Below are 13,107 nucleotides of genomic sequence, written 5' to 3'. Positions count from 1 at the left end.
GGGGCTCAGAGAGACAGATTTTCAAAAAAGAAAGCTCAAAATTGAGAGATGACTGACTATTTCCTGACTATTCCTCCCCAGTGCTCCAAAACCACCGGATCCAACATTTCTGATATTGCAACCAATGGCATCTTTTCCATTGAGAGCCCCCCCCCCCCCCCCCCCCAGTCTCCAAGACCCAAACCGACATAACCCTGTCACTATGACATTATCAGGGCTGTTCTCTCAGACATCAAGCGCTGATTTCACAAGCTAAGTAGGACTCCTTGAGACGAGTAAACTGACCTTCACGTGTCAAATTGGTTGTTCCCCTTTAAGGAAAAAGCCGGGGCTCAAATTTGACTGATTGCTCCTCTATATTCTAGAAATGAAGGAAATCTCTAACTGAAGTAGAGCAAGATGGGGGCAAATTGGAAGGAAAAGTCAGTCCACTGAAAAGGCTAATTGCGGCACTGCATCGCGAAACCCCTCCAAGAATGGCCAGAATACCAAAGACCGGTGACATTTGGCAGCGTTTAAAGAGCGCGCGACGGTGAATGATTCCTTTTCTTTAGCAAAAAGGAATGAGTCAAAATCCAGAGACTGGAGGAAGAAGAGGAGAAGGAGGAGGAGGAGGAGGAGGAGGAGTGGAAAATCCCTCCCAGTTGTTCGGTTAAGTGTCCCAGTAGCTGGTGTACAGCAGGCAAGTTTAAATGTTCCTCCACCAAGCCGTTTAATGAGACACGGCTCAGCCCTCCTCCACTTAATTAAAGCCATGATTCACCTCTCTTACGCCATGCAGTCTGCAGTACATCTGGCAGCCGAGGACACCAACACACACTGCCACCCTTTTTCCTTGTGGCACACACACACACACACACACACACACACACACCACTGAGTGCTTCACCATGGCCAGTTACTTTGCCTCATTCCTGAATCAGTGCGTTGACGTTCACAGAGATAATGATTCCAGTAACACACACACACACACACACACACACACACACACTGGTTGCCTTATCCTCTGGAGACAAAGCTGTGACATTTATGGGCATACTGCACGTCCACTCAGACCTCCTGAGCTTTCACAAACACACACTCCCCTGGCTCCTTGCACTCCAGGGGTAAACACCGACCGTGAGATCTGGTCTGAAAGCCGCTCTGTCACCGCCTAAATATGCCCCCTGCTCCCCCGCTGCTCTGCTGTTATTAATGCCCAAATGTGGCTAACGCGCGACTCTCGCGCTCTCGAGTTACTGCTCGGGGCTAAAACCTAACAACCAAATCAATATTTATCGGCGGCGGCGGTGTGATTACATTCCCATCTCCGCCTGCTGCTGCTGCTGCTGCTGCTGCTGCTGCTCAGGGCCTGTGGACGAGCAGCGGCAGCCGCACATAATGACCACGGGGGAACCATTCCACCACGCACAGGGGTGCAGCTAGGGACTACAGCACTGATTCCGTCCCACTCTTTAAAAATGGGTCATGAATATATTGTTTCTAATTGTCTCAAACAGCTGGGCAGCTGTGGCAACGGGAGGAAACCTAGATTGATGCATCGGTCTGCAGAACTAATTCAACGTGAGAGTTACATGTTTTAATGCGCAGACGCACCAGAGAGTACAACAGCGATTATTTGCATGTCCTTGCATGCAAAAATACATTCGCATTCTGGCACTGTAAGCAACTACTGGTGGGTCATGCTCATTATCGTTGTCGGTTTGTAATGGGTCACGGTGTAACCATGGGTGAATCCACTGTTTGCATTGATTCCATTGAAGTCTGGGATTTTGCAGTTTTTTGATTCTGGCGAGACACGTTTTAGCTAAATAAATAAATACAGTACTTTTCAAAAGAGCTGCACAGCCAAAATGGACACTAACTAACTAAAAAATGGCTCCGACATCATATAAGGCCAATGTCACTTGGTCACATGTCATCCTCTTTCTCACGATTTCCTCCTGCTTTCGCGACAAAACAATAGATACCAACATCATTTGGCATATGTAACAATTCTTGTTCTATGTCTCACAGGAGTGTGCAATTTACCGACCCCCGTTCCGTGACTTGGTGACCTCCGGTTACCGAAAAATTCACATTTGTGCCGCTGCCTTTGAAGCTGCCAGCTCTAACGAAGCTCTCCCTGCAGCCACTTTTGTTTGGAGATTCCATTAAGCGCTGGCCCTTTTCCTTCCAGTAGCAGACACCCTTTTCCCGTGCACGCCCCCCCCCCCCCCCCAACACACACACACACACACACACACACACACACACACAGACACACAAAGGCAACCACAGACAGGCCAGATGTCAGTGTGGAACATGGAAGTCTGGCAGATGGTGGCCATGTTTCAGTTTACTGCTGTACAAGGTTTTAACCCGCCTGCACATACATACACACTCACACACACACACACATTTAAAACCAGCACAATCACAGTAAGAAATCACTTGATTATATATGAACCAGGGGTGTTTTTGGCAGCATCCCCTCTTTGCCTTTGGGAAACCGAAAGGAAACACAAGGCGAATAGATACCCATCAAAACATGCATCAAACAACCAGACACACATTTTTACAACGCGTGGCGGGCAGATGTTGAGGTGCAGACAACACTGCTGACGCTGGCATTTCCCATCATTAACGTCCCGGCTTCTGATTCACGGGCAGACAAAGTGAAAGAACCCCCCCCCCGCTACCCCAAAAACATCTGGGAGACCTGTCATCTGCTGGATACAGACGTCTGAGCCGCGACGTCTGCGCCTTTCACCCATTCGTGTTTTAACACGAGGACACACACACACACACACACACACGCACGCGCGTGTACAGTTTTTTTTACGACACTATTAGACACAGTTTGGTCACGATCACACACTCGTACAGCGGATCACAGACACAGCAGACTCCTGTTCTCCAGGCAGACAGCGGTTTTTCAGAGGGGGGGGGGGGCGAGGGGGGCAGCTCTACCGGTATGTGTCCACTGTGAGAGATTGGGCGAATGTGTGTGTGTGTGTGTGTGTAAATCTCCTCAGGCAGGGAGGCCTCGCCGATGACGCGCAGATGAAGTTATCAGGGATGCAAAACTGGAGGCGGATAGGTCTGCAGGGACCACACACACACACACACACACACACACACACACACACACACATTCACTCTGAAGGGCAGACAGTGTATTGTAGTCTGTTGTTTCCCATCAGAATGAGCCTGTTTGTTGTTCTGAGCTGTGGGAGTGTCTCACTGTCTCTGTTAATGACTTAATGGTCGTAAAAACTATTTAAAAAAAAAAAAAAAAAAAGCTACGAGTGCGGACGAGTGTCCTCACAAGGCTAGGAAAATTGAGGAAATCTTTCCGGCCCACAGGCTAACTCCTTTCACAGGATATTTCAGGTCTCAATCGAGAAACCCACAAAGAGCGCGCGCGTGCGCTCACGCGTCTTCCTTTGCGGCAGCCCTTTCATCGCCTCTCTAATGAGGCCCAGACGCTCGCGCAGATGGTCATCAGCTCAGTCGAGTAAACGAGGAGCCCTCAGCGGCCGGGCCTCCGGCTGCTGCCTGGCTCAAAGTCCAGACGGCGGAGCGACACAGCCAGTCTGCTCCGAATTACCCGGAGAACGAGTCCGGAAAGACACGCACGCTCCGAAGAATCAGATCAGGTTTAGTGGGCTGTAAGCATGTGCACACATACAAGCAATGTGACTCCGTTTTGGGGTTTTTTTTTTTTCATTGCTCTCAATGTGCTTACACAGGAATAAGACATAACAGCCTTATGCTCATGCCTGAGCGCTAAGTGTGGAGCTAGTTCCAAAATATTCCCACCAGCACCTCTAAAGCTCAATAACTAACACGTTTCACCTCACCGAAGTGGGTCAACACGCTAAACCAGTGAGCTGTAGAGGTGAATCCACATTTAAAGCTGCTTTTCACCGATGATTGGACTGTTAGGGATCTGCTGTGTCACCGGCTTGACGCAATTCAACAAAGACGTTTGACGTTGTTGAATGCCAACTTTTGAAATATCTCGGTGACACCAACTCCGCCAACAAAGTCGCTCCATCCAATGCTTTCCTGAGAAGCAGAATGGGTTGCTGTATGTGTGGCAGCTAATCTGGGTGGACTAGGTGCTGGATGTGGATGCTGTGTGGGCCCCCCCCCTCCCCCCTCCCCGATGGTGGGATGTTTGATCCGGGATTTAGCAGCAGAGCTGAACAGGAAAACAGCAGTGGCACTAAGATCACACAAACAGGACGTCCGGGATACACTCTCACAATACACACACACACACACACACACACACACACTGTGTCACACAATGACTGGGCCTGGGAGACGGGGGAGCACAAACACACCCACGAGCATGAAGGCAATCACACACACACACACACAGCTATCTCATTTCATCTCTCTGGGTCACCTCCTCTCTCAGCGGAACGCTACAACATAAAGGACGGCCCTTTAATGCACTGCCTTAAAACACACACACCCCCCCCCCCACCCCCCCCACCCCCCTGTAGACTCCGACGGTTCCACCACGCCAGCATTTATGATTGATTACTTTCAAAGAAATTGTCTGGATCTGGATCAGTGAATTCGCGCGGACTGAATTTAGGGATGGGAATTCTGATTCCGGTTTTGTGATGACGATGATGATGATGATGACGAGAGCACCGCCTCTCTGACGACAGGGTCCCGTGGTCAGAGGTCAACGACCCCAGCGCTCTCTCTCTCTCTCTCTCTCTCTCTCTCAGCAGCCGTTACAGCTGACACCGCTGCCACAGACAGACCAATGAAGGTGAGGAATTTCGAGTTTCCCGTACAAATTCCAGGGAGGGGTATCTCATTCTTTCCCAACATTTCCCATTCCTTCAAACCGGTGTAAGCTCCCTTACACTCACAGGCGCGCGTAGAAAAAAAACCAAAAAGAATAATAATAATGTTGTTGGGATTTCAAAGGAGGTCACTGACGGTCTGCGTCTGGGCACAGTTGGCCGTGAAACGTGAGCGTGCAACTTTGAGGCCTGTGTGCACAAGCAGGTTAGCACTCGCGGGCCGAGGGGAAAAGACACAGTGCAGCGGGTGACCAGGGCTGCAATCTCAGCGCACGCACACACACACACACACACACACACACAGGCTCTCTCACCGATATATCCCAGAGGGCATCTCACAAAGAAACCAAAACAAAGCAGCCCGCGGAGCGAACTGCCGCCCTGGTCTCAGCCGCCACGGTGCCTTTAAAGGAGAGCGGCAGAGACTCGGGCCTGATGAGGCAGACCGAGGATCTGTCACGGGCACAAAGTCACCTCAGGCTCAAAGTGGATTCAGAGAGACAAGACGGAGGTGGAAGGGCACAGGTCCCCGCTCGCGGGCCGAGGCGAAGCTAAACGAGCCGGCCCCTCGGGCCCGAAACGCAACAACGGCCGCGGCAACCTCCATTTGGCACAAATGACCTGTGTTTCAAGCCGGGCTGTTTGTATCTGCGTGTCCGTGTGTGTCTGGCAGCAATGTGTATTTGTACTGGGAATCTAAAGTAGGTAGTGGGATTTGCTTTCCAAAAGCCCTACTGCTGTCAGCGAGCATCCGAAATACCTTGAGTGATGTTCTGACGCCAGCCGTCATTTTGTTTCCAAACGCTTGATTTATTCGTTTCAACTTAAGAGTTGAAATTATAAAGGACTTTCTCATTGGCCAATTACTAACCAGCGTGTGACGAGAGGTCTCTGGTGGCTAACTCGATGCTGATGCTTTAGTTTACAAGCATATTAAAGTTCACTCAGATTTTTCGGATTACGTTTTCTTCTCTGGATTTAGGTGTTTTTTGTTGAATGCCCATCAAGCAAGTTCCGCTTCCAGGCCACAGCTTGTTCTAGTGTTACAGGGACTATTTTTCTACAGTTTGAGCGGCATAAAAGACATTCCGTTGACCTCCATTATATTTGGGTGGCAGCAGAAGACAGCAGACAGAAGGAATACTACGGTCTTGGCTGGACAGCGCCAGGAGTAAGTGGGAAAATATATATTTTTGAAATTTGGGTGAGCTGTCCCTTTAACGAAATGACTGCAATTAAATATAACCAACGAATAAAACACATCATTTGACGTGTAGATCGTATCTTCGGGGGGAAAATGCTGTCATTTTCTCACTGTCAGGACGTTCCAATTTTACAGAAAGTTGGCACACCCCTTTAACACACGGAGCATGAAAATTGGCGTCGATGATGTTTTCGCTGCTTTCTGTCTGCTTTGACTAAGACTGGCAGTGCCGTCCAAACAAAATGTGATTTGGCGCGCCCTCAAACTGCCGTCGAATGCGGCGCTGCAGGCTGTTCGTTCTCCGGTGTCCACGCCAGATGGAGGGGCTCGTGAGTCGTGGCGGGAGCAGGGAAGACGAGGAGCAGAAATCGAGTCGTCGTGGAGTCTCAAATTTGATTTTTCACACCCTCGATCGAGCCAAACGCGGCGTCTCTCTTTGGCCATGAGGCTGACTTGGTGTGACGGCGTCAAATCCATTTGCATTTGGGAATGTACTGCAGGTCTTTAAGCTCAGTGTGCATGTTAGCTAATGCCACAGTGTGACACCCGCCCCCCCCACCCCCCACTTTCTCTTTTACAAGAGGTCATGACCCCGCCGGTCCTGGAAGAGAGGTGAGAGTTTACACTGGGAGGCCAGACAGGATTCCCAGGCCTGCTAAACATGCCTGAAGCTGGGAGACGCTGCCTGGAACTTTATCTGATGGACAACAATGGTGCTGCCATGTGTGTGTGTGTGTGTGTGTGTGTGTGTGTGTGTGTGTTAGTGTGAGAAAGAAACAGGAAAGAACAGGGGGAGTGGAAATGGGACAGGGGGGATTACGAAAGAGTGATTAAGTCATTTCAGAAAGAGGATGAACAGATAGAGATAAGAAGGGTTGTTAAGGAAGTCAACACTAACACGCACACACACACACACACGCTACTCACTAAGTAGTATCCGTCTCACCTGTGTAATCACGCAGAAATACACACTGCAGCGTTAAAATGTACATGCCACATCACATCACACCACATCACATCTGTTCGGCTGGCGCTTTTGACCAGAAGCCATGCGGACGCAGCCATGCAGCTGCAGCCATGCGGACGCAGCCAAGCGCCGGAGGTGACAAAGAAGAAGAACATCAGCTCGATCGTACGCGCTGAACTGCAACTTCAAGTGCCACATTTAGAAACAAGACGTTCCCATGAGCGGCCTCCAATCAGAGCGCGCTCGTTGCAGCACCCTGTCATCACCGAAACAGAAATAAAACATCCACTTTGTCTGTGTGTGTGTGTGTGTGTGTGTGTGTGTGTGTGTGTGTGTGTGTGTCGGGGCAGAAACTGATGCAATGCCTGCAGGGATTGGCAGAGCTTGGATCCAGGGGGTCTTCGACAGGGGTTTAATGGAGTCTTGGTTCAATTTTTACAATCAATACCCCCCCCCCCTCCCCGCCCGCCTGGAAGCTCATTTAATGATGTACAGCAGAGGCTGTGGCCCAACTATTGAGTTAAGTGTTGGTACCCTCTGATCTAACCCTTTCCATCGATCCAGTAATTATATTGTTGCGGGGATAGCGATCAGAAAAGAAACACATATTACAGTGCAGTCATACCGTGGCCATTTAAGTCATTATAGGCCCCCCTGGAGTTGGAAGGTGGTGGTGGGGGGGTTAGAAATATGAATGATCTCTGTCTCTCATGTCTCATGTCTCTGTTATCCCAGCAGCCCCATCCCCCACAGGGTCACCCTACGGACTGACGGTCCAGTCAGATGGATTTTTTCAGATGGATGCTGCAACCCGAAGCGCCACAGCGGAGCATCAAAGAGCAGCCACCGTCTCCAGCAGCGACACTGTGGGGTTTTCATCTCTGCGTGGGAAGGATAAACACCCATGCGCCGCACAGTAAACCTGCCGCGCCGTGTGGGGTCTCCGGTGGCGCGCTCTCCTCCTTTTGCGCGTCCGAACTTGGATTTTGGCGCACGCACCGGCTGCCGCGCAACGCACGGACGGCACATCCCCGGGGCGCTGATTCATTAAAATGGGGGAAGGGGAAGGGGAAGGGGTGGTGGGGGTAAAGCAACACGTCAAATCTCACGCTTGGACATCATTTTGATGCAAATGGTTCCCCCGCTGGCATGGAGAGGATTTGCGTTCATTGCGTGATAAATTGTGAAACGGGTCTCCCGGGGCGGGATCAGAGAGGACGGTCGGTCTTCGGAGCTCCCTGCGAAGGTGGTTTATTTTCAGACAGATAGATCTGACCCGTTACAGGGGAACGTCGAGGTGGATCAAACTGGGATTCGCTTCAGCCTTGCGAGTGCGCCGAAAAGAAAGAAAGAAAGAAAGAAAGAAAGAAAGAAAAAAAGCCCCCCCCCCTGCCACTTGTCAGCTCAGAGGGGGAGCGAGAGCGGATCCAATCACACCCAAACGCACCAGAGAGAGAGAGAGAGAGAGAGAGAGAGAACAGCCGGACAAAAGCGCAACAAGACGGTCCGCCCGGAGCCGCGTGTGACCGTGCCACATTAAAGCATCGATTCGAGACGGTGTACCCCCCTGCTGGATGATTTACGCGTCCGCGCCGCGCATGCATCAATTATTCATCCGCCGCGTTACTGTACCGCCCGGACAAATCGATGTGTGTGTGTGTGTGTGTGTCAACACGCCAGGCCAGACAAGATGCCATACGTCGATACACACACACACACACACACACACACACAGCTACACACACACACACACACACCCGAGAGAGAAGAGCGGAGGGAGGTCCTACCTGGTTGGAACATACTTTGGAAATAAAAGATGACCAGAATAAAGGATCCCAAACAGGTGGCAAATACCATCCGGCATATCCTGCTCATCCTCATCAGTTCGCTCAGAGTCTGTTTCATGACGGGACGGAGAGGCTGGCGGGTGCTGCTCGCTTTGTCGGTGGGAGAAAGGGAGGGGGGGGAGGGAGAGAAATGAAGGGCCGGTTGGTTGGAATCTCCGGGGCTCTCTGGTGGTACTGATGAGGATTGTCCGCCCGGTCAATGAGCTGAACCCATCCAACGCGGAGCGTACCACTGCTGGGCTGCTGGAGGGGGAGGAGGCGGGGAGAGGGCGGGGGGAAGAGCGCGATGCCACCCCCCCCCCCCCCCCACCGCCACCCCCCCCCCCCCCCCCTCTCCCCTCTTCACCCCGCCCTCCCGCTCGAAGAAAATGAGCGCGTCCAGATGTGCGCTTCCACGCCAGGGCATCACATTAAAAACCTGTTGTTGTTGAATCTTTTTCCAGTGGGAGGAAACCACAGAGCCCATCAGGCTATGCTCCTGCCATACCCCTGTGATAGCTGCCATACCATTTACCCCCCCCCCCCCCCCCATGCATGCATTAATGTGTAAGTATAGATTAGATGAAATAAACTGTGATGTATTATTATAGATTGAGATAAGATACAAGTAACCCCCGTATAGTGTGTAGTATAATCCAATAATATAATATGTATTGCCCTGAAGTGGTAATCTTCAATGTGTTTCGATGCTAAATACTTTTTACTGTAACGGCAGTATTTCTACACTGTAGTATTGCCATTGAGTACTTTGCTTAAATGAAAGATCTGAGTACTTCTTCGGCCGACTGAGACAATATGGGAAAGAGCAATACTAATACTAGTAGTTGCACGAGTGACACAAGTAGCTGAAGTCATATTAGTATTTGTAACCATCTATTGCCATGGTAACAGTTACTGTAATCGCACCAACAGCAGTAGTGGCTGCACTAGTGGTACAGGCCTAGTTAAAGCAGCAGTAGAGGTGTGTAATACTAGTAATAGTAGTGGTATTATCAGTGGGGCATTGTTGCAGTAGCTGAGTCAGTATTGCTGTACTCACTTTTTTCCACCCACACATCTTTGTATACTAGTGTTTTGTGTTCACCCATTGCCACAAACAGCTACAGTGCCATCTAGTGGTGCAGCGGAGGGTGGGGGGGGGGCGTACACCGTCCAAAGACAGGCAGGCAGGCAGGCAGGCAGTGATGGACAGCCCCTCTATGCAGCGTCCTAACCTCGCTGTGAGACCATGCGCAAAGTCACAGAGGCTGCTTTGCTTTGTGCTCCAACGGCATTTTCGTCCAATCAGGACGTCTGCCTTGATTACGCAAGCAGGTCAAAAGGTGGCCTGATGTGCAGCTAATTGCTCCAACGTCCGTTAACATGAAGTGGATGGGGGACCTCCGCATACACACACACACACACACACGCACACACACACACACACGCGTACATTTCTTATGTTCATTTGAATGCAGTTGAGTGCGAGATGCCCCTGCATTCACTCTCTGTATGACAGAGACACTCTCGCTTGATGACCTGCATGAATATTCAACAGCTGTCTCGAGGACAGACGCCAGGCTCGGCGCCGCGGAATCAAAGGGAGAATGTAAAAGGGGAAAGGCAAACAAGGGGGAGCGCATCAGGAACTCTGGCCTAATGTCTCAACAAAAGGCGCCATCAATTAAAGCGAGAGCACTCGCCGATAAACACTATTAATTTGAGTAATTCCATAATCCCCGTCTAGTTCATTACATGAAATTAAGGCTGTAAACCCCCCCCCCCCCCCGAGGCCTGTGCCACAGTAATAAAAACACGGGGTATGAGCCTGAGCGCTTACACCGTGTAAACGTATCAAATCCCAGAGTGTTATCACTCTCCGGCAGCCTTTTTAAAAACTCAGCTATGTTCAAGCTTACAGAGGCTTTCGGAGGGGGGGGGGGGGGGGGCAGGACCTTTTGGGAGCATCGTGTATTCTCCAAAAGTCGAGGGCCATGAAAATGCATCAGTGGCACTGTATATTACAGCAATTTGCAATTACAGGCCAAACTTGGCCTGTGCTTGGCCCATCAACTGTGCCAAAAGAGGCCACAAGTCAGAGGGACTCTTCTCTGGAGGCGAACAGATTTCATCCGCTATTAGTGTAAAAATGTTGATTTGGTGCAACTGGGGTGCGTACGCGTGCGTGCCGCTGCGTCCGTGCGAGCATAAACACAACACATGGAGCAGCTACCTGTCAGCCGTCACTTGGGGAATTGATAGGATGTTCGAATCGTGTGTTTTTTGTTCACGTTAGATGAATTTGTTGTCATCATTATTGTTATCACCGGGTGATTGGGGCCTTTCACAGCTCTGACCGGAATGGAAACGACTGTGACGCAAACAGTGAGGTCATAAATTAGAATGCACGGTTCCTACATCGGCTGGGTTTTTCACGAACCCACTCTACCGCGAGACACCGACCGCACCCTGATCGTCTTTACTTTTGCCCTCGTTTTTTGACCGCGCGCATTTACTGCTACCCTATTGGTAGCTTCTCCAAAGGACTGTGCACAGTTTGCGGATTGCTTTGCAGAGACCATGGACTCCGGTACACCGCTGGAGAAAGCCGAAGACGGCATCTCTCAGCTCCCTCTCCCTGCCGCGGTCGCTGTCAGCAGTGAGCTGGTGGAGGATCTGCTCGTCCAGCTGATGCTGAGGCTCAACCCGCTGAGGAGCTCCATTGGAGCACACCTGGACCAGCAACAACTGCTGACGCTGTGTCTGCGCATGACTGCGGTCGCCTTAGAGACCCTGAGGAAAGTCCCAGGCGTCTCTGTGGATGAAAGCCTCCCTCCTCCCCCCTGCAACACCTGGAAAGCTGCTGTGCTGCTCCAGAGCAGCCTCATGAAAAGGTTTGGCACGTCCATCCAGGTGAGGAAGCAGCTAGCGAGGAGAGACCCAGCGCTCCTCAGCTTCATCCCTCATCACATCATCCAGGCCGTCCTCGCAAGACACAAGGCCGAGCCTGCGGGTGAGTCCACGCCCACCCAGGCACCCGGCGATGAGGAGAGCCGGCTGTTCTCTCAGTTTCTCCCCGAGTCTGTGAAGGAGGAAATGTTTGGTCAGCATGGACCCTGGATAAGACACACGAAGATCTTCCAGAAGGCTTTCCCAGACGAGGAGGTCCAGCAACTCATCAGTAAGCCTCGTCTGTCCAACCGGGATGTTGTGTGGGTGGACAAAAAGTACGTTGCTGCTGATTTCTATGAGGTGGAGAGGCTTGTCTCCACCACTGAGGCAAAACATCCGCAATCTGCCAGTCAAAGCCTCGCACTGAAAGTGAAAGCAGATCTGAACACAGACGGAGCTTTGGTGAGGGAGTCCACCATCAGATGTGTCCTGGTGGAACTTTTCAAAGGTCGGGACGAGAAGCACCAGAAGAACCCGGCCCTCGAAAAGGAGATGGCAGGGCATATCCACTTGTTGGTGAAAAAGGAGGCAAAGAAATACGTGAGAAACCGAGTCTTCCTCCAAAACCTTAAACGCCTCGAAGACCCAGGGCAAGAAGTAAAACTGAGCCGGGAACTGTGCCAGTCACTCAAAGCCACCTGGCTCAGTAGAGAGGGGCTGATGGAGGATGCTCAGATGGCCTTGTTGGCCTGCAGCCTTGTGGCCACGGAAATCATAAACCGCCTCAAGCCTACCGTGAGCTTCGCTGCGGGCGCCAAACAGGGAGACGAGACTCCGTATGATCTCAACATCCCCATCAAAAGAGAGGAAGCGGAGCCGGAGCCGGAGAGAGAGCTGACCCGGCTGGAGCTGCGTCTGCAGGTGGAGCGGGCACAAGCCAGAGAGGGGGTCTTCTCTGCAGAGCCAGAGCCAGAGCCAGAGCAAAAAACCAAGAAGAAGAAGAAGAAGAAGAAGAAGTTCTTCTCTTGGCTCTCTAAACTGGCCCGGTGGAGAAAGACATAGATGCTCAAGCACAAAGGCGTCAGTGCATCACGAGCTTTCCACACACTTTTCCCGTGACATCGTTTTCTCTGTTTCTGCACATTTCTTTCATTATTGCATTTAATAAACATGTATGTTTGTGAAGCGGGATTTCAAAGTTTAAAGTGATTCTTTATTGCACCGAGAGCCGGCGAAGGCATCGGAGTGCTGGAGTAATGTGTTTATGTTTGCAATGGACCGCAACACTCAAGAGATTTGGGGTGTCGATGCTGGTCGGGGGGCTTTGCAGGAGCATGTTTTACGCCAGTAGGTGGCAGAAACAAACAACCGCTTTAGTTATTGCTAACAATCAGCCTTTTGATT

General features: G+C 51.0%; 1 protein-coding gene across 2 annotated transcripts in view; it reads right to left on the bottom strand.

The window, feature by feature from the left end:
• chst11 (carbohydrate (chondroitin 4) sulfotransferase 11) overlaps nt 1-8,890 on the bottom strand; it is a 54,949-nt gene extending 46,059 nt beyond the window's left edge. The window contains exon 1 of one of the 2 annotated variants that reach the window (XM_070929196.1): nt 8,773-8,890. In XM_070929196.1, coding sequence (XP_070785297.1) covers nt 8,773-8,890 — 118 coding nt within the window. The remainder of the gene's footprint in view (nt 1-8,772) is intronic. The other variant, XM_070929197.1, reaches the window with a different exon arrangement.
• Nucleotides 8,891-13,107: the final 4,217 nt, after the last annotated feature.

The sequence above is a fragment of the Enoplosus armatus genome, chromosome 22 (assembly GCF_043641665.1).
Source record: "Enoplosus armatus isolate fEnoArm2 chromosome 22, fEnoArm2.hap1, whole genome shotgun sequence".
NCBI classification, from domain to species: Eukaryota; Metazoa; Chordata; class Actinopteri; order Centrarchiformes; family Enoplosidae; genus Enoplosus; species Enoplosus armatus.
Note: the sequence above shows the minus strand (reverse complement) of the source record. Positions and strands in the feature narration are given on the sequence as shown.